Source organism: Myodes glareolus, chromosome 17 (assembly GCF_982192425.1).
Source record: "Myodes glareolus chromosome 17, mMyoGla1.1, whole genome shotgun sequence".
Lineage (NCBI taxonomy): Eukaryota > Metazoa > Chordata > Mammalia > Rodentia > Cricetidae > Myodes > Myodes glareolus.
In genome coordinates, this window is record NC_142042.1 from 13537288 (window position 1) to 13565155 (window position 27868).

At 42.2% G+C, this 27868-nt stretch overlaps 1 protein-coding gene across 1 annotated transcript; it reads left to right on the plus strand.

The window, feature by feature from the left end:
* The first annotated feature begins 819 nt into the window (after nucleotides 1–819).
* On the plus strand, nucleotides 820–27868 carry Clca2 (chloride channel accessory 2). Its single transcript, XM_048453744.3, has 14 exons — nucleotides 820–1413; nucleotides 2228–2365; nucleotides 4247–4397; nucleotides 6555–6663; nucleotides 8343–8502; nucleotides 11024–11251; nucleotides 12960–13190; nucleotides 14844–15021; nucleotides 15929–16035; nucleotides 18887–19111; nucleotides 19972–20242; nucleotides 22248–22418; nucleotides 25300–25530; nucleotides 26680–27868. The coding sequence occupies exons 1-14, from the start codon at nucleotides 1228–1230 to the stop codon at nucleotides 27120–27122; spliced, it is 2829 nt and encodes a 942-aa protein (XP_048309701.3). The 5' UTR covers nucleotides 820–1227; the 3' UTR covers nucleotides 27123–27868.

Below are 27868 nucleotides of genomic sequence, written 5' to 3' on the forward strand. Positions count from 1 at the left end.
AGCAGCAGGCAGTGCCTGCAGGAACAGGAAACCAAGACATCTTAGCCTCAACCATAAACAAGAGTAGACAGAATTAGCTGGAAATGGCACGGGACTTAAAACCCTCAAAGACTACCTCCACGGAAATTCTTCTTCTCCAGCGAGACTGTACCTCCTAAGCTTCCACAAACAGCGCCACCGCCTTGGAACCAAGTATTCAGATACCTGAACCTACGGAGGACATTTCTTATTGAGCCACCATAGTCACTCACAGGTAGGGATGATATAATCCACCATTCTCTACTAGTATGCATTCCTTCCCCCCACTGGCTAATTATCAGAATTTGAAAAGCAGGGATAAAAATGATGTCTGCATCCAGGGAATGGCATTTAAAAGGGTTCAGCTGCAAATTCCACAGCACTGGGTCGTTCACAGAGATCATGAACAAGGCATAAAATATTTGTGAAGCCTGCTACTTCATTTTGTGATGTTGCAGGAGACACAAGTTGATTGAATCAAGCCCTTATTCCCAAGAGAGCCTTGCTTAGAAAGAAATTCATTCTTCTCCCTGGCACTAGGAGAAAAGGCATTGGCGACAGGGGAAAGGCCTTGGCCTGCACAACATCCAAGCTCCTGACACTTGGCCTTCCCTAGGGGGGTATCTGGTCTCCTAACTCTAGCCATCAGCTCAGAGTTTGTCCAGAGAGCCTGGCCCAGGGCTCTAGGGACAGGCATATGGGATAATTTCCAAATCTTCAAAATAAGCAAGCAGGGGCCTCTGACAACAGGCACAGTGTCCTGAGTGGAGAAGGGAAGTGGTGTTGATGGAGAAAGCTGCCAGGGACTCGGGAAGGAAAATCACTGGGTGCTGAGGTGGCTTGATGGATTCTGATGCTCTGATTGTCATGCAGACAGGCGCATTGCTCTTAAGCTTCTTCTTGCCTCATTTCCCTTTTCCCTCTGAGAAGATATGAAGTTAGTAAAGGGTGGAAGTTTTCTTATTCAAATATGATTCAGGAGGAAGCTTAGCCACAGAGCAGGAGAGTATTAATTACTGCCTTAGAGAAGAACTTGTAGCGACAGGTCCCAGATAGATCCACCCCAGATTTTTCAAAGAAGGCAACTCCGTCATCATGTATTGCCAAGAACTTCCAAGTTCAGGAAGAAGCCATCTGCTTCCACACTGATCACCTGATTGAAGGTACCCAGCAGGTTCCCTGTGAGCAAACCAGAGGCTTCAGTACAATATGGCCCACAGGAGTAACACAGGACCTGTCTGCAGGCTGAAACTCGTGACTCTTCTGTTTGCCCTAAGTCCAGAGCTACTTCTCCCGGGAGCCGGAGTGAAGCTTCAAGACAATGGCTACGATGAATTGCTTATTGCGATTAATCCTCGGGTACCCGAGAATCAGAACCTGATTGCAAACATTAAGGTGAGTGTCAATCATGTAGTCAATACCATTAGCCCATTAGTTCAGACCTGTTGCCGTGTTAAGGAAGTTAACCCCACCAGGTTTGAACTTGAGCAGTACAGAGACCAGTATTTCTTAAAGACAGCGCAGACTGAAGGACTGTGAGTATTCTGGCTAGATCACATAGTTGTATAAAGTCTCCACTCGTAGAGCCCTCTCTGTCTTTTTATTAGTTACCATCTGTTGGCTGTAGGGTATAATTGTAGGTTTTATATGTGACTCTTCTGGAGAACAGCTTAGAGAAACCAAAGTTGGTGATGGTGAAAGCAAACCGGATGGCTGAATGACAGAGGAGCATGGGGGCGTGTGTTAAGATCATCCTGTGGTATCTCATTTCGAGAATTACCAGGGAAGAATTAACATGAATCTGTGTAGACTGCCAGAGAGAAATTCCTTGTTTTTTCTTGATGTTCTATGAAATAATTGACAGTTTTTACTGTAGCGTGGTAAGGAAGGTTCATTACCTAAGAGCCTCTTTTTGAAAATAATGTTCTCAGAAGGTGCAGGTCCGGACATGCCCATAGGTGTGACATCAGGATGTATTCAGTGAAAGCTTAAAACCCTTTCAGAAACTTCGGGGAAATCGTGAGGGCAAGTTCTGACATATAACCAGGGTACTAACAATCTCTTACAGGTCACCATTCAATGTCTTTTCTAGAAAAACCTTCAGGGCTTCATTCAGAATCTGTTTATGTGTTTTTCACTGTGTTTTATGTGTCTTCAGAGAACCAGGCATTTGTATACACGAGCCAGTGTTTCTTCTGCTTGGTTATAGGAGATGCTAACTGAAGCTTCCTTTTACCTGTTCAATGCTACCAAGAGAAGAGTGTTTTTCAGAACGATCCAGATTTTAATTCCTGCCACTTGGACAGCTCATAATTATAGTAAAGTCAAACAAGAATCCTATGAAAAGGTAAGGATTTGGGATTCACTTAAAAGAGCCTAATTCAAATTGAGGGAGAAAAACTTTCCAAATCTCCTTTGCCATTGATACTGGGACAGAGCTATGTTACTGCAAAGAGTGTTGCTGAGAAAGTGTGTGGACTTTATCCCATAGACCTCTATAAATGATTATTAGAAAAACTGAAAACAGTAATAAGTGTGAATTATTCAGTCACAAACTAAGCCATGTGTCACCATTTAACCTGCTTCTTGGGACATCTCTATTCTGTAATGCACAAGATCCTGGCTCAGTATTTAGTAGAGGAAAGAGTCAGGTTTATCCTGCTGAGGGTGAGCAGGGACCAGACCAATCTAGCTCTGGTAATCTTCACTTGCATTGGGTTGGGAAAAGTCAAGCCTATGCTGAGAGCCATCCTTACATGTAAAACTGTGGAGTAAAGGAGCATGCTTTTGTCTTTAACTAAGACCGGCATGCTGTTCAAAGGAGAATGGAGAGAGGCGAGCAAGAATGAGGGGCAAGTGGTTCCATCTTCTTTCTTAACCTTGAGGAACACAAGCAAACTACAGGCGATAGGCAAATATTCATTGCTGTGCACCCATAAATAAATACATGCTAAAACATTTGAAAATTACTGTGACTAAGAGTCCATTGCATATATGAGAAGAGCTAGGAACAGAGCATGGGGAAGAACATATGGCTTCAGCAATAGAGTGGCCTTGCTGTCTGTAGCTATAGTGCCATCAGGGTAGCTAGGGCATGAAAAACGTGTCTTAAAAATCTGTGTCACTTGACATAAATTTCCTCAGATTGTTTTGATTTTAGCTCTCCCTTTAAGGTTCTCTTAGAAATTGAATGGCCTAGCAATGTAGACTGTAGCCCAAAGGCATGAAGCCATTGAGAGGTTTACAAAAGCATTAGGGTTTTCATCAGATAGAAGCATTTGACAGTGCTTGCATGAAGATAAACAGGGAACTGGGAATAAACTGGAGAAAACACACAGTGTATTAAACTTCCATTAAGTACCTTCAATTTGGATATATATATGGTGTGTGTGTGTGTGTGTGTGTGTGTGTGTGTGTGCGCATGTCTATAATTTAATGCCTATGCAGCCCCAAGTTAGTTACTATTATCAAAATTTAATAATTATGTTCACAAAAGGTAAGGACTTTGTTCCATGCAAATAAGTAAAAATTACGGATCCACAGTTTGAATATCTATTCAACTTCAAAACCCATACTGTTTACACCAAGCTACGCAGTCTCAAAAGAGTACATTAGTGAACTTTCCCTTCAGTTCTAGTGAGAAGTCAACGGTTGTACCCTGATCCTATGAAAGGTTTAAATTCAGCATATGTAATATCATCAGATGTCTTGGATACAATTTTTCTTAATATCATAATGTCAGTTAAGCAAAACTTAGAGAATGATACTGATCTACCTGGCTGTGGAAATGAATGCTGGGGCTACAATATTTTATACTCAGTACAGAAGAGGCCTCCCAGGCGCTGTCCTGCTGCCCTCGCTGATAGAGTAGCCGTGGAGACTTGGGTGAAACTGCCACAGCTCCTCCCTGTGCGGTCCTGGGTGATGTGCAGATACTATTCTATGTTCCCAACTATTATAGTGCCATACAATCATAATGTTACAGTGTTGATGGCCGAGAATATTTTGCTCTGGAAAATGGGAGGGTAATAAAGGAGGGAAAGAAGTTCCATGGAAACTGGTTAAACTTTTAAAGCTCTTTCTGAAAGCGTCAACGAATTCAGCTAATGTTTAGGTCTCAGAGTATCTTAACTCTTAAATTCAAGGCGCTCCTTCTGCCTTTAACCTGTTGTAGAATCAAGCATAATTACATACAACAAAATTGTAGCTTAAATTTGTTCTGTTTTAGGCAAATGTCCTAGTGACGGAGCAGAATGGGGTACATGGGGATGATCCATACACCCTACAGCACAGAGGGTGTGGAAAAGAGGGGAAATACATCCATTTCACTCCGAACTTCCTGCTAAATGATGAGCTGATAGCGGGATACGGCTCAAGAGGTAAGTTCAGATCATAAAAATCCAGCCCCTCAAAAGTACAGTAGCTTGTGTTTGGTACAGAAGAGACCTCATAAAACCTTCCACCTATCAGGAGGCAAGCCAAGTACACAAGGAAGGAAAGGGACAGAATGAGTCAGGAAGACCAAGAACCAGCTAAGGTATAGAGTAGCGCTCTGAGAATCCAGGGAAGACAACTAAGCCGAGGGTTGTCGGGAGACGTTTCACGGAGGAGAGCTGAGCCATACTTTGCTTAGTGGAAAGGAGAGTATCAGGAAGCGTGTGAAAAATACGGAAGCTGCACAGAGACACAAGGCTGTTGAGGGAAAAATTAGACCCATGGACAGGGCATGAAGGGAAATGCCAACATGTCCCCTACAACCCGGTGATGGGGTGAATCATGGAATATCCACACCATGAAGTCCCCACTGAAGGCTCACGTGTGTGGGAACAACAGGACCATATCGTTTTCAGAAGGTGGATCTGTCCGTGTGTGTAAGTGGGCTTGCTAGGATCAATGAAGGAGAAGCTGGATGCGGAAGGATACATCGGAACCCTGCAGGGGTGGGATCAGGGGGCTTGAATTGGGCATCAAAGAGGAAAGAACCACAGTCCAGGATACAAGCAACAAGGATTTCCCATGCCCTGAGGCTCTGCCAATTTCATTTAAAGTATTTTCTTATGAAATCTGAGTGGTCCAAAGTACTGAGTAGTCCAGAAAGAAGTTCTGGCAGGCTGGCTGCAGAGTAAAAGACAAGAACTGTGTGCAGATGACGTTGGGAAATAGGGGCACCAGGGGAGAGGGGAAGTCATGGGTCTGGGTTAGGCGAGAAGATGGTGGGGAGCAGGGGAGTGTCCTACAGATGACTGGCTATGGTCAGATATTGGTGTATGACACTTAGGAGAAAGGTCACAGTCACCAGCCTGCAGGCTAGGGGACTGTGGGTGAGGTCTACCAGTCTGAGAGAAATACTAGAGAACAGGTCAGCCAGCCCAGTGCTGGCTCTAATTTGCAATTTTATTTTTGGTTAAATTTTAAATAGGGGGCCAGGCAGTGGTGACACATGCCTTTAATTCCAACACTCGGGAGGCAGAGACAGGCAGATATCTGTAAGTTTGAGACCAGCCTGGTCTACAAAAGCAAGTTCCAGGACAGGCTCAAAAAAAAATTAAGTAGGGCCCTTCAAAGATTTTTATTTTTTATGAAATTTAAAACTAAGTAGACTTTGTTATTCCTGCTTAGCAAGCAGGAAGTAAAGCAATATACCATAGAATATTTTATAAAATTCTTAAACATTGGATTTCCCTCTATCTGGTAACTAACCATGAGGCTGGTGTTCTCTGGTTCTACATAAGACTTCGTCAGTGTCTCTAGATTCATGAGTCAATACATACTTTCCCTTGTTACTCTCAGCTGTGGCTGTTTGCTCCGAACATGCAAACATTGCACAAAGTACCCCCCGAGTTACAGGATCTAAATTAATTCAGGCAAAGGGAATAGGTGCTTTGGTTTGGGAAGGGAATTGACCTGGAAAGTTTCCATGGAGAACAATTAACTTCTGAGCTGAAGTTGTAAGGAAATGAGATCTAAGATTAGAGAGGACAAGATAAATCTGTGAAGGACTTGATGTTAAGAATGAGAATTTCCAAGAACTAGAGTTAGAAATCAGAATCAAAGAGAAAGGAGCATCAAGGCTGGAGGGGGCTGCTGTGATCTCAGTTCCTTCCTTCTTCCCTTGTTGCTAGGTTGCATTCACTAATGTAGACAGAGGAATGCCCACAAGAGAACAAGCATGCTTAGGCACAGACTAAACTTTGAAAAGTTATTTAATTGCGAAGATGTACGTCTTCCCTCTAAGTCCTGAACTTACTGGGTTGCATGCAAGATGAAAAACTAGTTAGACAACTTCAGGGAGAAAGAGAGTGTGGGACTCCTTGTCTCTTCATCAAATGGGTCATTGGAGGAGCAATCATTATCATGCTAACATTTCTATGATGATAGAGGATGAAGTAGGTAAGAGGGAGGAAAATGACCAAAAAAATCTGTCTTCAACTGTTTGGAGCAAGAGTGTAGTCAGCTAATACTACATTGACGTTGACTAGCAAGAGCCATTGCTGAGACTTTAGGTGCTCAAAAGGCCACAACTCCCTCTTCCACAGGCAGAGTGTTTGTCCATGAGTGGGCCCATCTCCGCTGGGGAGTGTTTGATGAATATAGCAAGGAAAAGCCATTCTACTTGAACGGGCGAAATGAAATTCAAGTCACAAGGTCAGTGTTTTCTCTCATATTTAAAATTCACTGCTTGTAAATGGGTTTTTCTGTCCCGCCCTGCCGCATCCTGTCCCACAGTAACTTCTAAATAATCCCTTAGAGGTTTAATACTACAAATTGTTTGGTCTATAGTTCAGGCTTATTACTAAGTAGCTCTTACGTTTAAATTAGCCCATTTCTAATCTATGTGTTGCCACGTGGCCATGGCATTACAGATCTGCTGGCATCTTGCCTCTTCAGCTGCTGGCTTGCATTTCCCCCAGACTCTGCCCTTCTCCTCTTTGAATTTTCAGTTTGGCTTTCTCACCTGGCCTTCTTCTGCCTCGCTATAGGCAAAAGCAGCTTTATTATTAACCAATGAGAGGAATACATATTCAGAACATATAGAAGGGTTATCTCACAGCACTGATGATTGAGTGCACTGAATAAAACTAGAAGAGTTTTAGAATATTTTTCACAATAAGTGGCTAGACACATTGATACATGCTGCTATAATCTCAGCACTAGGAAGACCGGCACAAGGTGTGCCATAAATAAAGGCCAACCTGGTCCCACACTGTGAGTTCCAGATCAGCCGGAGCCACATAGTGAGGCTTTGTCTCAAAAGACTAAAAAATCAAATGACAAATAAGAAAATAGACATTTTTGTCTTGACTTATAAGGTGACATAAAAATAAGACATAAAAATAGATTAAGGACAAGTAAATAATAGCAAGTAAAATAAATTATTCTGTTTTTTATTTTTAATTTTCATTGAGTTTTAAAGTGGGCAAGTATTTATGTAATTCAAATATGAGCAGTGAGGAAGTTGTGTCCTTCACTGTCTTACTGACCACATCTTCATTCTGCTTCCTCTATGAACTATAAAACGTTATATTCTTCACTGTTTGACCACTGTCTTCCTTCTACCTTATCACCTTTGAATAACAATATTGATTCATTTCTTACTTATTTTGCCTCATCAAGAAAATTTAAATAAATAGGAATATATATTTTACTCACCCTTTTAAAAATTATCACACAATGTTCCATTGTGTTGTTATGCCGTAACATACTCAATCAGTCCCCTATTGTTGGACATAGTGATTAATAGCAACCTTTTGTGGTTTTAAATATCACTGCCGTTTATAGCATCATATATATGCTACTTCATATTTGTGCATGGAAATCCATATATCTAAAAAAACTTCCAAGAATTCTAGATCAGAGAGCATCCTCACTAGTAAACAAACATGCATCATCAGTATCTATTCTAAATGGCACCATTTCTTACTCACGTAGAAATGCTCAGAATATTTTAATGAAATGGAGTCTTTCCAAAGTTCACTCTCTTTCCCTGATGTCCAGTGGAGCATAGGATGTTGCTGCCCCTGTCCTTCCTTGGTCTTCCCTCTCCCATAGTTGCTATGAGCTCCTTTCCACTTTTTCTCACTCTGGTTACTAAAAGTTTTGACAATACAAAACTCCCTCGCCCAAACTCAAAGCTTTAAAATTAAAGAGAGAGACTGTATTTCTAAGCTAATAAACTTCCTTAAGAGAAGACTCTAAAATGTTTATACATGTCTACTGAGTTAAAATTCTTGAAACAAGCTGTTAAAAAAGATAATCAAGAAAAAAATATTTCTAAATATTTCTAAAAGATACCCAATTCCTAGTTTCTCCTTCCATTTTTTTAGGTGTTCATCTGGCATCACTGGGGTGTTTGTATGTGAAAAGGGCCTTTGTCCCCATGAAGACTGTATCATTAGCAAGCTTTTCAGAGAAGGATGCACATTCCTCTACAACAGCACCCAGAATGCAACTGCATCAATAATGTTCATGCAAAGTTTGCCTTCTGTAAGTATGTACTTGGAATGACAAACTCCTATAGGCTGCCACATCTTTCTAAGACACACAGATCTGTTGGAGGGAAGTTGCTTATTGGTTCCCGGCTGCCCTGCTAGCTTAGACCCAAAATAATCACATAGAAACTATATTATTTAAATCACTGTGTGGACCATTAGCTCTAGCTTCTTATTGGCTAACTCTTACATATTAATTTGACCTATTTCTATTAATCTGCATATCACCACATGGCAGTGGCTTACCAGGTAACGTTCCCAGTGTCTGTCTCAGGTGGGGGATCCATGGCTTCTCTCTAATTCCACCTTCTTCCTCCCATGCTATAGGCCAAGCCAGTTCTTTATTCATTAACCAAAAAGCAACACATAGACAGAAGGACCTCCCACACCACAGATCTGCTTAAAGTGTGTAAAAATCGGGACAAATTAGAGTCACTATAAGAGAGTCTGAGGGGCTCTATTAACTTAGTCTTTATTTTAAAAACAAAAAGAAAATCTGTCTCCTCCAAATGATAGCCAATACAGATTGTTTTTAAAAGTGAAAATCCACTTTCCAGGAGAATGTCCAAGAAGAGGCCCTTTGAGGCCACAAAATGAGCTGCCCATGTGGCGCCATTCCTTTCTTGTGTCATTTCAGAGGAAGAGGTATGAGGTTTGCCAGAATGATGGAAAAAATAGCAATATTCCTCTCCCTTGAGGCTCTTTCCTTTAAAAAACCATCTAGAACTTCAAAGACAAGCAAAGTAGCCCAGGGAAGTGAACTGATCCTCAGCTTTGCACCTAAGTCTTGTCAACTAATATTTCATATTAACTTATGAAAGATGAATGTAACTCCATTTTAGAGCTGATATTTAAGAGTATTCAGTTACAGTATTTCTCTCTGACCAGTTCATTTTCCTTTTTCTTTTCTTCTTCTACTTCTTCTTCTTCTTCTTCTTCTTCTTCTTCTTCTTCTTCTTCTTCTTCTTCTTCTTCTTCTTCTTTTCTTTGACAAGGTTTCTCTGTAGCTTTGGTGCCTGCACTGGAACTAGCTCTTGTAGACCAGGCAGACATCAAACTCCCAGAGATCTGCCTGCCTCTGTCTCCCAAGTGCTGGGGTTAAAGTTGTGTGCCACCACCACTCGGCCTCAGTTCATTTTCTTTAAGAAGGATGTCACACATATACTTAAACTGTCACACGAATCTTGCACTAGAAGAAAGCATAGAGTCAAGAAGGAGGGAGTTGGCTAGTTCATAGATATAATGGGACCAGCCTGTGTGGCTCCATTTGTCTATTGCATTTTCCAAAGACTTGAAAGTCATTATCTGAATATCTTTTCTCTCCTGGGCAGGGGGTGTGGTGAGCACGTGTTTTTCTGGAGTGTTCTCCTTGTTGCACTGCCGATCAATCCTGCTTGCATTGAAAACATTCCCCCTCTATTCACCCCTCTTTCCCCTCCATTCCTCCCTTGAGTCCATCTTTTCTTCCTTCTTTTCTTCATTTTACTAGCTTGTTTCAACAGCCTGGTTTTAGTTAATGGTAGGAGTCCTTTGCAATATGAACATGACTGTTGGTATTTCTTGCCTTTATCTGTTCTATTTTTTTAATTTATATCTTTCATATCTGTCCTGAACCCAGTTCTAGATAGTTGATCCATGTTATCTGTGATTAGATAAAATCTTTTTAACCCCTTGAAAATAAAACCTACTCAAACATATCCAGTCACAAAAATTTAAAAATCACCTTGTACAGTCATGAAATGTCGGCATAAAAACGCTCAATGAAGCAGCACAGGTGCCCCTGACCCCACCCCACTGAAAAACTAAGCAGGTGTTACCCAGCTAAGCTTCATCCTCTGTGGAATCAGAGATGGAGTCAGGCAACCCATAAAGTTCTTTCAAACTCTAAGCTCCCGTGGCTCTTTTCTTTGTTCTTCATAGGGCCAGAGCCACTGAGAATAGACAGGCATTTTCTTGCATTGCAAAACCTGTAACTTTAATGGGGAATGCTGGCATAGGTGGATTATCCTTAAATGAATTAACACCAGTTCAATTTCCAAAGCGAAAAGAGTTTCAGGAAGGAGATTTAAGTTGTTTTGCCCTCCTCTTACCCTCACATAGATCAATATTTGCACTAGATCAATGTATATTGACTGATCCTTAGAAAAGACACAGTGTCACATAATGGGATTCAAAAGAATGGGCTGGCCAGGTTGACATATTCACCTAGGGTGTTTCTTTAACACAGTATTATCCAAGGGAGGAGGGGGGTTGTTCTATTTAAGGCTAAGGCATATATACACAGTCTGCTCTGTTTTCTTAGTGCAAACACGCTTTTACAAGCGATTGCTCCTGTGACCTCAAGGCGCTACTCTGTCAAACAAAAGGTGTCAAGAGTTATTTGCAAACTTGCTGTCACTTTTGAAAATAAGGACACAGGAGACCGTGCTTTCAGCTCTGTCCTTCTTTTACCTGTGGCCTACAGAGAACGAGAAGGGTTCTGGTCTGGGAACTCAGGGTGCTTTTTGCTTTTCTAGGTGGTTGAATTCTGCAATGCGAGCACCCATAACTATGAAGCCCCAAACCCACAGAACCAAAAGTGCAGCCTCAGGAGCACTTGGAATGTAATCACGGAGTCCTCTGACTTTCATCACAGCCTCCCCATACGCGGGGTTGAGCTTCCACCTCCTCCCACGTTCTCCCTCATGCAAGCTGGGGACAAAGTCATCTGCTTAGTGATGGATGTGTCCAAGAAGATGTCAGAGGTAACACACGGATTCCAAAGGACCAAAGCCCATTCTTTCCATTCCCCATCAGGTTTTAGCTCTATTTTGTTCAGAGTATGATGAGGGAAGACACTACAAGTTTTTAAAGAGTCCAAGATATCTTATTTTCTTGGAAAATGGGTAGGGCACACTCAGAAGGAGGCCTGGAATTTGAGATGGTGAGATAAATGAAATTCACACAGAATCCCTAAGCCCATTAGCAGCCCTGTGCTGCTGTTAATTGTAGCTTTTCTCCCCCAAGACTGTTTTCTAAAACTTAAATGCAATAAAAAGCTGTTGCCTGGTCACACTCCAGTCACTCTTAGGGGCTGTGACTAGGAATGATGGCACAGCCACCGTGATGAAGGCAAAGGCTGGTGTGTTCCCCCTCAGTCCCTGTGCTCCGTGACAGAAAGAATCAAAGCCACCAAGTAGTAATGTTTTCTATGCCCACATAATTTTGAAAGGCCGAGGCAGAATTCAAGGTTCGTGTCTCCCTACTAAACTTCTTCCCAGCTTGTAAGAGAAGTAATTTTTGGGAATAGGGGCAATAAATTAAAATGTTATCTAGTCTGCAGTATTAATGAGATATTAAATTGGTGGTGGGTCCTGAGAAGGGGGAGAGGCAGGTCTGGATAGCAAAGAGGATATCAAAAGACAGAGGTCACAACCATCTAGGAGCAGGTGATCACTGGGATTCAGCAGACTGCTTCCTTCTCTCCTTTCAGAACCACCAAAAAAAGTACCCAAGAGAATTAGTTGGTCGCATTATCTTTGTGTTTGATGAGTGCCTGTTATGTACAAATCCAGCCAATGAACATAGCATTGTGCTGACTCTATAGGCACAGAGTCTAGCCTCAAATGGCCACCATGGCAGAGGGATGGACACTGGTGTGCAGATCAGCACACCTCTCTATTACCAGAACTCTGTGCGATGCTGCCTCTCACTTGGACTGAATTTAAAAAAAAAAGTTACAAGTCTATTCTCAATTGACATCATAGGTTATTAAAATCTGAGCAGGAAGGAGTGAAATGGGGAGGGTGTGTCATCTTAATTGTGAGCAACTTGTTCCTCAGCACTCTCTCTTCTGCACAACCAGCACACTGAATCGTATGTCAAGTATATGCTTAACCGGAAAAAGAGGTTCCAGCGCTATGCCACTCTTTCCAACTCAAAGACCTGTCCAGTGCCTGTGAAAGATGAGCAGACATTTTTGCTAATTGAATCACGTCATCATCATTGGTCAACCAATCACATATCACTTCCCTGGTGTGGGAGAACTGTCTGTATTCTGTCAATCATGTTTTAAATAAACGCTGATTGGCCAGGCAGGAGGTATAGGCAGGAAAACCAGACAGGAAGTGGAAATGATGCAAAGAGAGAGAGAATTCTGGGGAGGAGGAAGCTGATTCCTCCCACTCCTGCCCAGACAACCAAAGTAGCAGTATGTGATCTGCCAGCTGGAAAAGGTACAGAGCCATATGGCTAAAATAGATCAGAAAAATGGGTTAATCAAGATGTGAGAGTTAGCTAATAAGTAGCCTGACCTAATGGGACAATCAGCTTTATAACTTATAGAGATCTCAGTGTTATTTTCTTTTGGGATTAAACAGTTGGGGGGGCTGGGCAGGACAGAAAACCCCAACAAACAGGCCCCTTCATGTTACACTTCTCCTCCTCTTTTGTTCTTTTCTCCTGGGGACCAAGGCGGACAGACTCCTTCGACTGCAGCAAGCAGCTGAGTTGTACTTAACGCAAGTTGTTGAAGTGCACACGTTCGTGGGCATTGTCACCTTTGGCAGCAAAGGAGAAATCAGAGCCCAGCTACAGCAAATGAACACTGACGGTGACCGGAGGCGGCTGGTTTCCTATCTGCCCACCAGTGTGTCCACCGAAGAAGAAGCAAACACCTGCGCAGGCGTTAAAAGAGGCTTCGAGGTAGTGTACCCTAGGTCTCAGCTGCCATGACGGCCTTCTTTTTCATTTTGAATCTCAGGTTGGGGGGGGTTGTTTGTTTGTTGCATATTTTTGTTTTTGTTTTTGAAAAGAGGTGTTCTGTTATAGTGTGGTCACAGCAGCCTCAGCTGTTAGGGAGTAAAGGTGCATCATTCCTAAAGTCAGGACCCCATTTCTTACTCCCATTGCACTCCCTGGGCTTAACGAAGTAGTCAATGTCATAATTAATTAAGAACTGCTTGCTAAAAGAATGAGTACCTATAAAGTACAATGGGCATGGCTAAGGGACTTAAGTGTCATCCAGAGTCTTTACAAACTGTCCCTGCTTATTCTGAAGTGGCCCCAGCTGTGGCGATTGTTATCCTTGTATGTTTCAAGGCAAAATTAGCATTTTTGGTCTCCTGCTTACAGACACACCAGATTTCAAATGTAAGAATCAAGAGAGTCTGAGAAGATAAATAAATCAACACTCACACAGATGTGTGGACCCACAAACCAGGGCGCGCGTGCGTGCACGCACACACACACACATACACATACACACACACACACACACACACACACACAAAATTAAGCCTAGATATATGTTTCAGGATTGACAGGATTTATCTAAATCAGCATCTGAAGCACACATGTATAAATCTGATAGAAAAAAAGACACCACATAGGACTATTTCCATCCCTAGCCAACAGTTGTTCAACCTAAGCTGCCCACTGACATTGCCTGATTGAAAAATAGGAGGTGGTGATGGGCTCAGTGGTAGAGTGCAGCTTAGTGTGCACTTGACTTTAGGTTCAATCTCGGCATACAAACAAAAACAAGCCCTTGATGCCTGAGTTTCATGTCTTGCGGTTCTGATGTTATTGATCTGGGGTATGGCTTGGCAATGAATTGTTTAAACACTCCCTTCTAATTCTACCATGTAGCTAAGGGTGAGAGCCATTGCTCTCAGCCCTCTTATGGGTCACTGGCTGGGTTGTTGGAGGGAGGCCCCTTTGTTGGTTCCCGGCCACCTGGCTAGCTTAGACCTGAAATAATCACACAGAAACTGTATTAATTAAATCACTGCTTGGCCCATTAGCTCCAGCTTCTTATTGGCTAAGTCTTATATTAAATTTAACCCATTTCCATTAATCTGTGTATTGCCACATGGCAGTGGCTTACTGGTAAAGTTTTGGCATGTCTATCTCCGGTGGCAGCTGCATGGCATCTCTCTGACTCTGCCTTCTTCCAATGGTGTGGTAGGTAATTCTATCTATGTTTTGCTTTTATTGGTTAATGAATAAAGAAACTGCCTTAGCCTGTTCATAAGGCAGGACATAGGTAGGTGGAGAAAACAAGACTGAATGCTGGGAGGAAGAAGGCAGAGTCAGAGGAATGCCCTCCAACACTGGATCTTAAAGGCAAGGGTCTCGTCCCATAACGTGCATAGTACCTTCTATGAGGCCAAGTCTGTATAACTGCACTGTGATGGAGTGAGGTGGAGCCAACTTGGAGGTGGTCACAGAGCACAGCAGACCTCGAAGAGGTATAGGCAACACTGGTAGCCATTGTATATGAGCATGGATTCCTTTGTTTAGTCAGACAGTTTGAATCACATTCCCTCCTAAGCAACGCTGGCTATCTCTGTTCAGGTACTTGAGAAGAGGAATGGGAGAGCCGACGGCTCTGTCATGATATTGGTGACCAGCGGAGCAGATGAGCACATCAGCAACTGTCTGCTCAGCGCGGTGGGCAGCGGGGTCACCATTCACTCCATTGCCCTGGGTTCCTCTGCTGCCGGTAAACTGGAGGAATTATCACATCTTACAGGTAAAAGCCTCTCAAGAAGGTATCTTTCAGAGCATGCCCTGAAAACTGAACATTCAAAGTTCAGCTATGAAGTCCAGGTTATGTGTCTTTATTGGGGGAAAAAAAGGGAAAGATTTCTTCTAAAACACACAAATCATTGCTAAAATTAGCTAAAAATTTTTCCAATTTTAAAATGTTTTCCCTAGATGGGAGGAGGGGAGGAAGTGGAAATTTTTATAAATAAATAAATAAGTAAATTTAAAAAAAAGAATTTAAAAATAAAATACAAAATGTAAAATATAAAAAAAAGTTTTCCCTAGAATTGAAGTTTTGTACATCTAATGCAAATAGTATTTTTTATGATTTTATTAAGCCAGCTTGAGAATGCATATTTCTGAAACTGAAATCATATCAGATAACTGCAACAACTTCTAGCATACACATACAAGCGCCACTGTGAGATTTACATGTCTTCTTTTTTCTAGACAAGGCAAAGAATAACTTCATCGTACATTCCATAAAAATTAATCCAAAAAAATGAACCACTGAAAATTAAGATTTATTGGATATTTTAAAAATGATGATCTCAGAATATAAGTACAAATACAGAGCAATGTAACAACTAGCAATCAATCTAGATTATTTAGGAATTATTTTGATCTAAGACTAGTCGGTAAGTATTTACTAAGTTCTTCTATAGTGGGCAGAACACTAAAACCTGAAAAAAAGAGCCATGAATTGACAGCAAAAAAAAAATCACCTCCTTAAGGCCATTTGCCAAATGATATATGAGATGTCATTCACAATGAGACAAGACCATCTCCTACGAACTCCAGACTAACACACTAGTACAGACACGGTGTGTCAGGGAAGATGTCGTCTTTATTTTTTCTATCTTAATAGTTGGCGTTCAAATCATGTGTTTCAGGAGGGTTAAAGTTCTTCATTCCAGATAAATCTAATCCCAACAGAATGACTGAAGCTTTCTGTAGAATATCATCTGGAACGGGAGACATTTTCCAGCAAAGTTTACAGGTCAGAATCTCTATCTTCTATGTATAGAGGGGGTAGACCAGACGGACTGCGCCGTCCACATTTTTGTATGCATTGTCCTTCTGTATGCAGAAGGTTCTACTGTGCATCTTGGTGTCCTCAGAGCCTGGAGTCATTTAACCTCGTGTCTGTGACTTTCTGTAATGACCACTTCAGCTTTCAGGGTCCATGACACAACTTCTTTATGCCTGATAATGCAGCTAGAGGTGGGACAGGGTAGCATAAGGTAGGATTGAACAGGTGGAGTGGGCCAAGGTCCAAAACAAAAAGAAGAAGCTGTGTTTTCATTTCTTCAATTCAATCAATTTTTTTCCCTCAACAACACTGTGTTTCATTCTGGCTGCTTCAACATCTTTAAAGCTTCTCATCTTTATTATGAATATTAATTATTTCATGAAGTTCTAGACATTTCTAGATCTTTACCCTTGTATGCATATGTGCGTGCGTGAGTGAGTGCGTGCGTGTGTGCATGTGTGTGTGTGTGTGTGTGTGTGTGTGTGTGTATTGTTTTTATAAAAGGTTCATATGATTTAGGCTGTATGTAGCCCAGGCTGGCCTTGAACTTCTTGAGCTCTGCCTAGTTCTACCTTCTAACTACAGGAAACACAAGCACAGCCACCAGCCTCAGCTTTAGATTGCCCCTTTAACTAGCATACTCTATTTGATTTGGGGCACAAAAACATCCATTAATCAAGCTACCATTAAATTCTCTTCCAGTCTAAATCCTTTAAAGAGTTTAGGCATAACTGAGCTATGTTTCAAACAGAATTTCACCTGCAATTTCCTCACAGATGGTGAGTAAACCTGCCAAGTTATGTTTGATGTAAACAATGAACTCAATGAATCATTGTCAGGAAATATTTAACATGCAACTTAGATATGTGCAGTAAAGATGGTAATCGTCCCATCACCAGAAGTCAAATAAATGTCTCAAGAGATACTGAAATCAAGTGTTCAAAGGTCAAAGATAAAGTGAAGATTCATAAAAAAAAAAATAAGCAAATATCACATAAACTTGGCAGACAGTAGCCATCTGGGCGGAAACTCTATAGGCCTGGTGAGACAGTGAAAGTGCTATAGAACAACTCTGCCAACCAGTAGCATTCTGCTTAGCCAAACTATTTTTTAGGCTAGCCCACTAGCCCAGGCTGGCCTTAAACTCTCAGCTGTCTTCCTGTTTCAGCCTCCCAAGTGCTGGGATTATGAGCATGGACCACTGTGTTCAGCTAGCCAATCAAATTTTGACAAAAAGGATTGAAAATACGCAACAAAGAAAGAACAAACTTTTTAATAAATGTTGTTAAAAAGTTGGATGCTTGCAGGCAGAAGAATGGAAGTAGACCCACCACTCACCAGTTTCAAAACCCAAGTCAACAGAGACAAAATTCTTCCTAGTAAGCCTGACCTAGAAGATAACGTAGTGGAAATAGTTCCGCACATGAGGATGAACATGGGTTTTTTTGTGGGGTGATGGAAGCAGGGGATAATGTTCTCAAAGCTTGGGAAATAAAGACTAAAACTGACCAATGGGGATTGCATCAAACTAAAAATATGCTTCACGAAGGAAACAATCAGTCCAACACAGACGGAGCCTGTGGAAGGAAGCAGTATTTGAAAGCTCTGTTTCTGACATGCGACTGATATCCAAAATCGATGAGGAACTCCAATGACTCTACAGCAAGAAGTGAAAATACCCCATCTTTTAAAAGTCGAAAATAAGCTGGATGTGGAAGTGCACTCCTTTAATCCCAGAAATCCAGAGGCAGACGCAGGAGGATCTCTGTGAGTTCAAAACCAGCCTGGTCTATAGAGCAAGACAATCAGAGGTACATAGTGAGTCCATATCTCAAAAAGGAAGGAAGGAAGGAAGGAAGGAAGGAAGGAAGGAAGGAAGGAAGGAAGGAAGGAAGGAAGGAAGGAGACAAGGCAACAACAAAAACCCAACAAGAACTGGACAATAGACCAAGCAGACAATTGTAAAAGGGAGACATGCAAACAGCCAGTAGGTGTATGAAAGTATGTTTAAAATAATTACTCATCAGAGACATAAAGATTAAAACCACACTGAGAGGTCACCTTGTTCCAGGAAGAAATGGCTGATGACAAAAAGACAAAGATGAAGCGCTGGTGATAACTGCACTCTGTTGACAAGAATGTGGGTGGAGCAATTGAGGAGAATGTCATTAAGCTTCCTTGCAAAGCAAAAATGCAATCACCATATAATTTTTAAACTCCTTTTTAAGTTTCTTCCTAAAACTTGTAAAAGGATGTGGATATAGTTATACAAATCCAAACCATTTGAACATTAACGAACAAAATCTCCTAAGAGCTCATTATCATAACTGGAGATGTAAAGTCAATACCTATATTCATGAGTTCATGACTAAGTTACGTGTGAAGTGCGATGGAGTGGGCTGGGGTGTCGCACAGTGGTAGAACACTTGCCGAGCAGGCACGGGCTCTTGCTTTAGTCACAGTACCACAAGAAAACATTCAAACAGATAAATAGTGAAGCCAGGCAAGGTGACATGCAGCTGTACTCCCTGTATTTAGAGATAGAAGCGTCAGCAATTGAAGGCTAGCCTGAGCTACCCGAGGCCTTGTCACACACAAACAAAAATAATAAAGCATTATACTTGCATTAACTGTAAGAAGGTATTTTGTAACTAGTTATGTAATGTGCAATCATCTGCTTTGATCTATATATGTGCAGTACACACCTGAAGTAAATGTATTTTACTTTTACTCAGTCATTTCTTCATTACAAAAGCAAGGTAAAGGAAGGGAACGTGAGGGGTTCACGGGAAACCGTCACATGCATTCTCTTCAACAGCTTGAGAGCGTGTATGAAACTGTGCCACCTCGGCGGCAACAGACAAACTCTGTGACTGTGGATGGGACCGTGGGCAATGACACGGTTTTCCAAGTCACGTGGCAGACCAGTGAGCCCCCTGAGATGGCAGTACTGGATCCCAGTGGAAGAAAGTATAACACTAGCGACTTTGTCATCAACCTGGCCTTTCGGACAGCTAGCCTTCGGGTTCCAGGAACTGCCAAGGTCAGTGTGGGAGCCTCTTCACACCTGGCCATGCTCAGGCAAGTGTAGGGTTTGCCAGTAAGTCACATGCTTGAATGTGTGACATTTGCCGACTCATCAAAAAAAATATAAAACCATTTTGTGGATATTTATTGTTATTATTATTTTATTACTTAAAAATATCAATCCAAATTTCCACTCCCTCCCCTTCTCCCACTCCCCTTCCACTCCCTCCACAGACCCTCCCACCCCACCCCCTCCAATCCTAAGAGAGGACCATGCACTCTGCCCCATGGAAAGTCCAAGGCCCTCCCTACTACATCTAGGTTGAGCAAGCTGAGAATAGGATCCCAAGAAGCTGGTACTTGCTGTAGAGACAAATCCCAGTGTCACTATCAGTGGCCCCTCGGTCTGCCCCAACATCACTGGGCATAGGCTCTATTATGTTCTGGTGGTGTAGGTATTTTTTGTTCTTTGAAATGTCTGGGCCTTGAAAGGCACAGAACAAAAGAAAGTGACTGTATTAGCCCAGGGTGTTGGTGGATACCACAGTGGTCCATTTAATATATATAATTTTATCAGTGAACTAAAGTATTTAACTTTCTTTTGAGTAAAGGCATCCAGATTAATCCTTGCAAAAATTTTTTTTTTGATGCTGTGATGGTTGCCATGATATTCTAAAACTGGGAGGCAAAATGTGTCCTCAAATAAATTCAGGATGTATTTATTCTCTGGAGCGGTCTAACAGTGACAGTGACAGGCTAGACATCACTTAGTTAACAGTACCTTTTCTAATTTCTTTTCTTCAATCAAGAAAAATTGCAGCATCAATAATTTTCTTTCTTCTTCACACTTGACAAAAACAACCCCTTGTTTTTCAGCATGGGCACTGGACTTACATGCTGAACAACACACATCCTTCTCCTCAAGCCCTGGAAGTGACAGTGGCCTCCCGTGCCTCTAGCCTGGCCATATACCCAGCCACTGTGGAAGCCTTTGTGGAAAGAGACAGCACCCATTTTCCTCAGCCGGTGATAATTTACGCGAATGTGAGGAAGGGTCTATATCCCATTCTTAATGCCACTGTGGTGGCAACAGTGGAGCCAGAGGCTGGAGATCCCGTTATGCTACAACTTCTGGATAACGGAGCAGGTAACAGGGAGTAGCATGGCATGGCACTGTGACGAGGTTCTGTAGGTGTTAATGATCCCCGAGAAATCCCTTCAACCCAACTGATTCTCGAGAGCTTGTTTGAAGGGGAGCCCAGCAATTCATACAACCCTTGATCAAAGATAGGTTCTGCTCAGCTGGGAAAGGAAAGGTCCTTACTTCCGCTGAGTGTGCATCTTTTGGGAGCGATGCTCTTGGAGTAGTGAGAAGAAGGGGTCCCCCACCCATTTTATAAATATAAAATGGAGGTTCAGGGGCAGTCAGTTTCAAAGCTGTCTGGGTACAGATCCGTAAGTTAAACCCAAGATCCCTGACTCCCTAGACAAGGTTCTGTCCTGTTTCCTTCTGACAGCTGTGAGAAGAGATGGCCATGGTGGCTATAGGATGGATGGATCTCCCTTTGCAATATCTCAACAGAGGCAGAGCATCTAAATGCCAAGATTTGTTTCTCTTGCCCTTGTCAAAAAAATTCTAAATCTTCATGGGTAAGATGGTTGCCACTTATTTTATATAAACAGAGCCCTAGTTTTCTCACGTGACCACGATTGTCCCTGTAGTGGGGAAAGCTGGTTTCAGAGCACTTTAATAATAACACAGTATCAATATCTGGAGCCCAAGGTGTGGTGTGAGGATTGAAATGACCTTGGGGGACATGACAGGGTGCTTGCTCGGTGTGGTAGGCTGCCTTGAAGGCATTGCTGTCCTGAGGTCTAGTGCTTTCTGTCTAGAGCTGTGCACTTGACTCTGGATTGTGCTGTCCTCTGAGAATCACAACACAAGGACGGCAGACTCTCAGAACACTCCCTACAGCGAGGTACAGTGACAGGCACCAAAGCCTGCCAACTGCAGCTCAGGGAACTCTTTCCACTCTAAATGGCAGTCTAGTCCCTTCCTAGTGAGGAAATCAACTAGCTGCATGCTGTTTTATCAGCTACCAAAGCTGTTTATCATTTCTTTCAAGGCTCATAAACAAAGGCTTCTCTTGCACTTAACAGGAAAATTTATGTGAGTGCTTTTGAATTTATCTTTTGGCGACAGATTTTATTTCAAAGGGGTGAATAAATATGGCCATGTGACCATAAATAATCTTAAGAATGCTTTGCTTCTCTAGAAATTATTATTAGTTTTGTAATTAAAGATAAATTTTAGTACAATACATTCTATTGTTATTTGGGATCATACAAATGAGAGCGTCCAAGATGATTTTCAAGAGTTCCTTCTGAAATAGGTGTCATGAGGCTGGGTGCATTCAGAGTGATCTCTTCATAGGCTGTTCAGCTCTAGAAAACAATTTTCAGAGCTAAAGTAATCACAGGAAGAAATTATGGTGCCAACTTATTTTAAACTACATGGTAATATCAAAAGTAGCTACAGTAACATATGTCAAAGGGAAATAATGTCGCAGGGGAGGGGAGTATCTCTGAGACCTTTGGGGACCTGCAGAGAGACCATCTGCAGGGGGCAAGAAGGTAGTTCAGTTCCAATGTCAATGGTCTAACACACTGTGCTTCATTTGGGGCAGATGTAAGCACAGCACAATCTGATTAAAACTTTTCTCATGACAATTAACTCAAACTTGTGTGCACAACAAAGCACGTATAAATCTCTTTGAGGAACAAAAGAAGCTAAAGAAAGATCAGATGTGACTACATGGAAACTCTTCATGGAGTACATGTGATACTTCCCATAAAAAATGGTGCTAGAGACTGAGAAAAACTCATGATAAGAGTCTGAGCGAGGGTCTGGCCACACAGATAGCACAGAGGTTACCAGACTAGAAAGCACGCCTGCTCCCAGCCTCCTGGGGGGAGAGCAGGTCTTGCATTCCTTCCCTCGAAAGAACAACCCTGTGTGCTTACCATTCTAGCTTCCCCTGTGCTTATCCGTGAGCACAGAGAGCTCTTTGCTTGCTACAGATGTTTAACATTAAGTATTAGTAATCAACGCTGAAGACAGGCTAACCCTGAATTTCTGTCTATCTGCACAGGTGCTGATGTTATAAAAAATGATGGAATTTACTCCAGGTATTTCTTCTCCTTTCCTGTAAGTGGTAGATATAGCTTGACAGTGCGTGTCCGTCACTCTCCCAGCATCAGCACCCTAGCCCACTCTGTTCCAGGAAGCCATGCCATGTATGTACCAGGTTATATAGCAAACGGTAAGAACCATCTGCACAGTGAATGTGTGCAATATTTGTGTGTGTGTGTGTGTGTGTGTGTGTGTGTGTGTGTGTGCAAAGATAAAGGAAGAAAGAAGGAAAAAGAAAGAAGAGGAGGAGAGACAAAGACAAGACTCAGGGAGGTAGACGGAAGAAGAAAAAGACCTGAGAGAGACATGGAATTTTAAGACCATCCTTGGGTCTGTGGCTACAGCTCAGTGGTGAATCACTTGCCTGGCGTGAACTAAGACTCAGTCCCCAGTAACACACAGTAACACACACACACACACAATCATACTCAAGCCACTATTGACTGCTCCTTTAATTCTTAATTATTTGTGACAGAGAATACAGAAAATAGGTATTTCCTATAGATTGATCTTTTTTTAGTATTTTTTTTTATACAGCCTTGTGGTTATTTGCTTGCAGTAACTAACAGACAAAGTTATTGGGTCCCATATTTCCTTTATAGAGATTTGTGCAAGAGCAAAGAGTTGAAAGTGTGATGCTAACAGCCCCAGAGATCAACACAGGAAATGAGTTCCTGAATAAACATAAGTTTGGCTATTATACACAGTTGAGCCGAGGTTCTGCTATCCCACAAAAGAAAGTGCCAAAGAAACAGAAGGTGTGCGCTCTCTTTATAGGAAAACACTGTTTCAGTTCTCATTAGGAAGCATTAGCTAAAATAAAACAGAAATAGGATGTACTGTGCTGTTTCTAAAAACAATCCCTCGGACCATTTCTAATCATTTTTATCTCTAAACCTGGAGGATTTTGAGACAAGCACCACTCGCCTCATCTTGATTGGCTTTGATTTGTCTTGCTTGTGTTTGGCTTGTTTCACGGTGCTGGGAATGGCCCCAAACACTTGTGCACACTTGGCAGGTGCCCTCTGGCTGAGCTACTCCACCTCTCAGGGTCTTCCCTACCTTCTAGAGTGGCACTGCCCAGTCCTGAGACCCAGCTCCTCCACTTGCTGCTGTGTAACATGGAGCAACTCTCTTAGCTCTGGGTCTCTCTGTTTCATTACCAATAAATGCATGGCAAAATAATGCCCCCTTCTTCATTGCCTTGCTGGGGGAATTGAATATTTTGATATAGCAATATATTTAAAATACCTTGCCATAGTAAACACACAGTGAACACTACTTCTTAAAGTTAAAAATCATCATTAGATAGCTTTATTAAGCCATATAGTTTTGATAACATTTATATGCCCACAATCTCCAAATTCATAATTTTATAATTATCGAATCTCGCTTAAATATTGTTAAATATTAAAACCCATATCTACCTAGTTCTATTTTAGAGGAATCATAAACTTAATTTTTCTCTCATTCCTTGGTCACCGTCTATCAAATTACACCAACTAGAAACTATTTTAAAAACTACTTTTAAAATATTTGTTTGTTTGTTATTGTGTGTGTTCACACCAAGCAAGTGTGTGGAGCTCAGAAGACAACTTGTCAAAACTTGTGGGACCCGAATCTGCACCACCCTCCCGGCACGGTTCGCGCATGCCTTAGGTACCGATCACGAGCTTGAGGCAAAGGCCTAGGGATTGAACAAAAGACACGACACAAAGAAACCAGGGTCATTCATCAAGAGATAGCCAAATGCCACTTTATTTAGCTTTCTGCAAAGTTAATATACCTTTGTCCCTGAAGAGGAAATTCCCTCCCACCCAGAAGGGAAAACACAGCCTGGCACTCTGTCGGTAGATACCTACCCAGGCGGTAGGTAGGGGGCAGGGAGAGAGCGGCAGACAGTGGAGAGGAAACTAGGCACCGAGTTCTCCTGGGCAGGTGGGAAAATTACCATACCAAAAGTAATACAAAGCCCTGCAGCTAGATCCCCAGGCTGGAGCAGAGCGAGCACAGAAATTAGCAGGAAGCTTATTTGGCTAGCCAAAACAGTCCTTCCAATTTGCACCTCAAGGAGTAGGGGGAAAACCCGGGATCCTACAGGGTCTCCCCACCCGGGGTCTAGGAGCTGCTTTTAACCAACTTTCTTTTCACCATCCCACATTCAAATCTATCAACAGCTGTGCTAATTGTGTGAATTATTCGTGGGGCTACCCTTCCCTGCCTCGCCCTAAAGTCCTCATCGACGGCTGCCACTGTCTTCCCATGTTTCACTCTGCTCCCATTTCTCACTGAGCGCCTCTTTCTAAGTGGCCTCTTGCTTACTGAAGCCTGATCCATTTCCTAGGGACCTGTTGGAAAGCCAAATGATGAATTGTAATCTCTGCTTCCCCATAGCCCTGGGGTTCAAACCCAAGCCCTGCACTGATCCCTGAGGATGCCTGCTCTGTTGCCTCATCTAGACCTCTTCTCCTGCTTTCTGTTGTTTGTAGTGCTGGAGATGGAATCCCGGGGTGCAATGCATGCTAGGCAAACACATCACTTCTGGGCTGTAGCTGGAGCCACCCTCTTTCTTAGTTTAGTCTCCCTCACCTGCTACTTTCCTGAACCAAGGTTTTCATGCGAGCTGTTCTCTTTGCCCAGGGTGTTTCCTCTGTCACGCCTTACCTGACCAACTCAGCCTTTGGGAAACCTGCATGTTACTTCTTCAGTTCCACCCTGGATGATAAGAGCTCGCAGAACACCGTGCCTTTTTATTACTCTCTATTAGTCACAGATTATAAATATCTATTTACTGATATGACTTCCATGGCTGTAAATCTCATGCATGAGAGAGTTTTGTCTGATTCATAGCACAGCCGTCTGCCCCCAAAGAATACGTGTGGAGGAATCAATGGATGAATGGACACATTACTGACTAAATAAACTCAGTGGTTCTAATGACGGGGCGGCCATCTCTCAACGCTGTGCAGAAGATCTGTAATTTGCTATTTGGCTTTTCCATTGTGCTCCAGATAATATTCAAATGAATGCTCCAAAACAACCAGGACGCAGAGGTGTGGAGGAGCAGTGGGGCTTCAGTAGAGTGAGCGCCGGGGGCTCCTTCTCAGTGCAGGGAGTTCCAGCTGGCCCCCGTCCTGACATGTTTCCGCCGTGCAAAATTACTGACCTGGAAGCTGTAAAAGTGGAAGAGGATGTGACCCTCTCTTGGACTGCTCCTGGAGAAGACTTCGACCAGGGCCGGGGTAAGTTTGCTGACTTTGTTACGTAACTACCTTTCCTCCTACAGAATCTCATTTTCAGTGTGTGTGTGTGTGTGTGTGTGTGTGTGTGTGTGTGTGTGTGTGTGATCATTTTTATTGTTTTCTGTAGCAAGCTTTCTGGTCAGACTTTTTTGGGGCCACCAGCCTCCAAACAATGACATGGAGACTTATTATTAGTTACAAAAGCTTGGCCTTACTCTAGACAGGGAAGAGCAGCTGAAGGCCAGGACTCATTAGTCCCAACAGGGTTTTCTGTTTTGGTTTGAAAATACAGTATGTGGTGTATCAGTCATTTTACTTGACTCATGTGTTTTTTTCTCAGCACTTTATGCAGAATTGTGCTAACACAAGCAACACGAAAGTGTACCTTTTCCTAATGTTATAGAGTCCTGGATAAAACACAGTGTAAGCTATGGCTCGAGGCTTCAGGAAATATGCCCCAGAGGTATTTGTTACCATTTCACATCAATAAATACAACTTGAAAATTAAAAAAAAAAAACAAGCTTGGCCTTAGCTTAGGCTTGCTATCAACTAACTCTTATAACTTAAATTCATTCATTTATACCTAATTATGCTCTGCCATGTGGCTGTTATCTCTTCTCCATAATGCACGTTCAACTTCCTATGTGTCTCACTGGTGAAATCTATGTAAAAGCTATGTGGTCTCCCCAGAAATCCCACCTAGCCTCTCCTGTCTAGCTACTGGCCGTTCAGCTCTTTATTAAACCAATCAAAAAAAAAAAATAGAAAAAAAAGTGACACATTTTCACACAGTGTGATCAAATATCCCACAACAGTTTTCTGTATAAACTTTACAAAAAGTTTCACTACTTAAAACAAAACCTAGAGGCAGCTTAAATAAAACTACCTAAAATGTACAATGTACGTAATGACCTTGGGAGGATGACATATTGATTATGTTGCATCTTGCTTTCGAAAACCACCAAGTCTTCGTGGGTGTCAGATTGTAGCATGAATCTTTACATTTTGACTTGCTAGTTAGTGCTTTTCCAGTTGTGAATTCCTTGGTAGTTTGATTTTTTTGTGTGTCTATTTTCATTACTCATTTTCAATAAACTAAAAAATAATGCTCAGCGACTAAACTTCCCCAACTGTATTCTTAATTTCAGCTACAAGCTATGAGATAAGAATGAGTAAAAGTCTATGGAGAATTCGCGATGACTTTGACAAGGCCATTCTAGTGAACACATCGGAGCTTGCCCCTCAGCAAGCTGGCACCCGGGAGACATTTACTTTCTCACCCAAGCTTGTCACCAGTGAACTTGAACCTGAATCTGACGGAGAAACGCAGGAAAACCACATGGTGTATGTGGCCATGAGAACAGTGGATCACAACTCCCTGAGGTCAGCTGTGTCCAACATTGCCCTGGTGATGCTGTCTACTTCCCCCAGCTCTGCTCCTGTACTGAGCAGAGATGATCTGGTACTGAAAGGGGTTTTAATAGCAGTCGCTTTGATTGCGATCATCTGCCTTGTTATAGTTGCAGCACACTGGACTTTAAACAGGAGAAAGAGAGCTTTAAAGAAAGACAATGGACCAAAATTGCTGTGAGCAAATGTGCATAGTTCCTTCCTCACTAGATATGATGCCCATGGCCTTTACGTTCATTAAAAAAAAAAAAAGCCAACAAAGTCAAATTAGCATCAACACTGTGTTGAAATGCATCTGGGCATTTATATAACACGGTTCAGGTTTTTACATAGCAGATAGATACTCCCTGCCCCTTCCAAAAGAAACAGCTTTTATAATACTCATTTGAAGGGAGAGGTTAGAAAACAGTAAGGATCCAGTTATGGACAAATAATTTTAAAAAATATTGTTCAAGGTAATATCTTGAAAGACAAGGTAAGGGCAAAATCAAATCTGAGTCAAGAAAAGCTATCTTATTGAAGTTGGGGGAAGAAAATGTCCCAGACATGGGAAATAGGCAGGGTAACTGTCTGTAAGAAGCAACTGTGGTACTTTGATGAATTTCTCATCTCTGCTTATCTGTACAGAGCAGGCTGCATGTTTATAGCTGGCAACCAAGCTGCTATATAGACGGGGTTCTCACTACAGGGCTCCTTATGTCTTCTCCTTTGGTTAAATACACGATGGTTCGCATTCCACCACCAGCGCTTGGACAGATCCTTTCTCACTGTGCGAGGAGACCTGAGAATGTGGCTATTGTCCTTGCCCCTCAATGACCTGTGACAAAAGATGCCAGAGTTTATGGTTTGTGATATTTTAACCCCACTGAAACATCTTTCTAAGGTGTTGTCTTGGAAATAATTGAATAAAAATGCTTACAGCTCTCA

Excerpts from the sequence above, each read along its gene's own strand:
- Clca2 (XM_048453744.3), top strand. The coding sequence starts at position 1,228 with ATGGCCCACAGGAGTAACACAGGACCTGTCTGCAGGCTGAAACTCGTG. Across the intron at positions 8,503-11,023 it reads TCATGCAAAGTTTGCCTTCT|GTGGTTGAATTCTGCAATGC; the intron begins GTAAGTATGTAC and ends TTGCTTTTCTAG. Across the intron at positions 11,252-12,959 it reads TGTCCAAGAAGATGTCAGAG|GCGGACAGACTCCTTCGACT; the intron begins GTAACACACGGA and ends CTGGGGACCAAG.